This window comes from Chlorella variabilis (genome assembly GCF_000147415.1).
Source record: "Chlorella variabilis unplaced genomic scaffold CHLNCscaffold_14, whole genome shotgun sequence".
NCBI lineage: Eukaryota > Viridiplantae > Chlorophyta > Trebouxiophyceae > Chlorellales > Chlorellaceae > Chlorella > Chlorella variabilis.
The window spans coordinates 1,067,367-1,070,313 of record NW_005435074.1 but is presented as its reverse complement, the minus strand read 5'-3'; the positions used below and the strand labels follow the sequence as shown (position 1 = coordinate 1,070,313).

At 71.9% G+C, this 2,947-nt stretch overlaps 2 protein-coding genes across 2 annotated transcripts in view; one reads left to right on the top strand and one right to left on the bottom strand.

Annotated features, from left to right (window-relative positions):
- The window catches only part of CHLNCDRAFT_135795 (hypothetical protein), a gene marked incomplete at both ends in the record, with an annotated part of 2,130 nt that extends 1,276 nt beyond the window's left edge, over nt 1-854 (bottom strand). Inside the window, 3 exons of the mRNA XM_005846291.1 lie at nt 99-180; nt 399-571; nt 729-854. Of these exons, the coding sequence (XP_005846353.1) occupies nt 99-180; nt 399-571; nt 729-854 (381 nt within the window). The remainder of the gene's footprint in view (nt 1-98; nt 181-398; nt 572-728) is intronic.
- A 531-nt stretch (nt 855-1,385) lies between these two features.
- Nucleotides 1,386-2,947, top strand: part of CHLNCDRAFT_135794 (hypothetical protein) — a gene marked incomplete at both ends in the record, with an annotated part of 4,962 nt that continues 3,400 nt past the window's right edge. Inside the window, 4 exons of the mRNA XM_005846463.1 lie at nt 1,386-1,861; nt 1,985-2,249; nt 2,483-2,530; nt 2,798-2,920. Coding sequence (XP_005846525.1) covers nt 1,386-1,861; nt 1,985-2,249; nt 2,483-2,530; nt 2,798-2,920 — 912 coding nt within the window. The remainder of the gene's footprint in view (nt 1,862-1,984; nt 2,250-2,482; nt 2,531-2,797; nt 2,921-2,947) is intronic.

Sequence of the window (2,947 nt, the reverse complement as noted above, 5' to 3'; positions counted from 1 at the left end):
TGCCGTTGTCCAGCACCGTCTGGTCCACAGGGAAGCTGAAGCAGAAGCCGATGACGGGGCGCAGGTCGCCGGTACCGCCCGGCCGAGTGCTGGCGCACCACCTCGGCGGTACAGCGGGCCACGTACCGCAGCAGGCCGCCGCCGTCGGTGTCGTAGTGCTCCTCGGGGATGGGCCACTCCCTGGCAGGCGGCAGGCGGGGGGTGTGGTGGGGTGGGATGGTTTGGCACAGGAGGCGACGGGAGAGCCGGGTGGGCAGACGGGCAAGCGCAGGGTGGGGCCCAGCCAGGCACGCTGCCGTGGCCACAGCCCTCACCCCACCGCCGACCGCAGCCAGGCAGCACGCCGCCCCCACTTGCCAGCGCAGCATTTGCCCCCGCCACCAACACGCACACAACACACAACACATGCGCGCCTGATGTGCACCGCCTGGGTGGCCCCCCGCTCCTGCCCCAGCTGCACGTGCGCCACCCGCAGGTTGGTGCCCCCCAGGTCGATTGCGTAGCAGTCCCCCTGCTCGTGGCCGCTGGGCAGCACATCCACGTAGGAGGGAAGCATCATCAGGCCGCCGGGCTGCAGCCAGGGGAGGCGGCCCAGGGGAGGCAGGGTGGCAAGGGCGGGGCAGGTAAGGGGCAGATGCAGGGCGGTGGGTGTCTCAGGGTGCTGGCGGCAGCGGCAGGGGGAGTTGGCGGAGCGGGCAGCGCGCTGCCCACTGGCTGCCTGCCGCTACCTGGCAGCGCAGCCCCGCCTCCATCTGCTCCACCAGAGCGTCGCGCACGGCATGCAGCCGCGGCACCGGCGTGTTGAACAGCTCGCGGTACTGCAGCGTGGACCAGCGGCGGCGGCGGCGGATCATCGGCAGAAAGCGGAGAGGGAGAGATTGGGGAGGCAGCAAGGGGGTGGAGGCGCGCCGCCGTGCCAGCCGCCACCGCCGCATGCCGCCAACCCGCCAACCCGACCCCTGTCAGCCTGCCCCGCTTGCCTCATCCAGCACGGACTCGATCCGCCTGCGGCGTGCGGACTCGTTCCTGTAATGCTTCACAAGCAGGACGAGGCCTGCGGCCAGGGGTGCGGTGAACTGCATAGCTCGCGTGTGGCGATCGCCTGCAGGCGACATCCGACAGGAGGGGTCCAGGTGATGATGTGCAGAAATCCTTTTGTGCGCGTTTTAGCCGGGCAAAGCTCACAGCACGCCCAGCAGATTGCGGAACTGGCCCAGTCAGTTCACGGCCACTGCGCCCATTCTATTTAAGCTCAAGAGCATTGATCAATTCCCCCGTCTGCAAACCTCTCCACCCCCGCTTGCAAGCGTCCCCTGCAAGCGGCTGGCATTGCTGGCGGGCTGCACACAGCGGCAGGCTCTTCCCTGCCCCACAAACCAGCGACGATGCACGCCCTAAGTCGACTCCAGCAGCATGCTGTGGTGCTGCAAGCTGTGGAGGGCGGCTCTGGGCACCGCGGCATGAGCGGCGGCGGCAGCAGGCGGCGGCAGCGGCCCCAGCCACGCAGCTGCAGCAGGCTGAGAAAGGTACCTCCGGCAGCGGCGCGGCAGGCACCAGCAGCGCTCGCGGCGGCCGACACCGGCGCCGGCGCCGGCTTGGCGCCAGCAGAGGCGAAGCGCACCGCCGCTGCCGCCGCCGCCGCTACCGCCGACGATGCTGCCACAGCGGCCATAGAGGCCGCGGAGCGAGAGTCTCTCGAGCTGCTGGAGTGGCCGGCGCTGTGCCGCCAGGTGGCCTGCTTCACACGGACGCCCATGGGCGCGGAGGTGGCGCTGCAGGGCAGGCTGCCGCTGGGGCGCAGCCAGCAGGAGAGCGAGCGCCTGCTGCGGGAGACGGGCGAGGCGCAGCAGGCGGAGCTGGAGTGAGTGGCGGGGCGCCCTGCGGGCAGGATGTGCGTGTGCCGCCGCCGCCCCTGCCAGCCAGCGGCACCACCATAGCGCCACCGTGCGTGCCCGCCCCGCCTGCCTGCCCCGCCTGCTTGCAGGTTTCAGGGGGTGTACGACATTCGGCAGGCTGTGGATGCCGCGCAGCAGGGGCGTGTGCTGCACCCGCTGGTGTTGGGGGCGGCGGCCACCACGCTGGGCGCTGCCGCACGCATGAAGTGCCGCCTGCAGCTGGAGGGATCCGCCCAGCAGCAGCAGCAGGAGCAGCAGGCGGGTGGGGGGCAGTTCCCGGCACTGCGGGCGCTCGGGGCAGGCATCGGCAGCGCCCTGCCACAGCTGCGGCAGGCCATTGAGCAGTGCATCAAGGTGGGCGCGTGGGCGGGTGGGGGTGGCCCTGCGGGCGCTCAGGGGCACTCGCTGCAAGCTGCGGCTCTGCCGCCGCCATGCAGCCCCATGGCATGCCACTGCCGCACGTCGCCAGCTGTCCGCACCCCTCCCCACGGCTTGTTTTGGGGGCACCTGGTCGGCCCCAAAGGCACAACCCGCCTTCAGGGCTTCCAGGCCAGCTCACGCGCTGCCACTTAACCTGTGCTGTGCAGCCTGGGGAGGGTCGCGTGCTGGACTCTGCCTCGCCCGCGCTGGCCGAGGTTCGGGAGGCGAGGAGGCACAACCGCCAGCAGCTGCGGGCCGAGATGGAGCGCTGGGCACGGCACGCGCACGCCAAGGGCATCAGCGAGCGGCCGCAGGCGGGGCGCTGCGCGGGGCGGGGCCGCAGGCTGGCGGGTGCCGGCGCCTGCTGTGCCTGCTGTGCCGCCTGTGGGGTGCAGCCATTCTGGGCGGAGGCTGCGCCTACACAGACCCTTGCCGCCCCTCCCCGCCCGGCCTCTGCCTCCCCATCCACCCTGTGCCTGCAGGTGGTGGTGCGCCGCGACCGCCTGTGCATCCCTGTGCGGGCGGGGCGGCAGGGGGAGCTGCCCAAGGGGTCGGTGTGCCTGGCCGCCAGTAGCACGGGCAGCACGCTGTACCTGGAGCCTCAGGTGGGGCGCTGGCGGGGCTGTGGCACG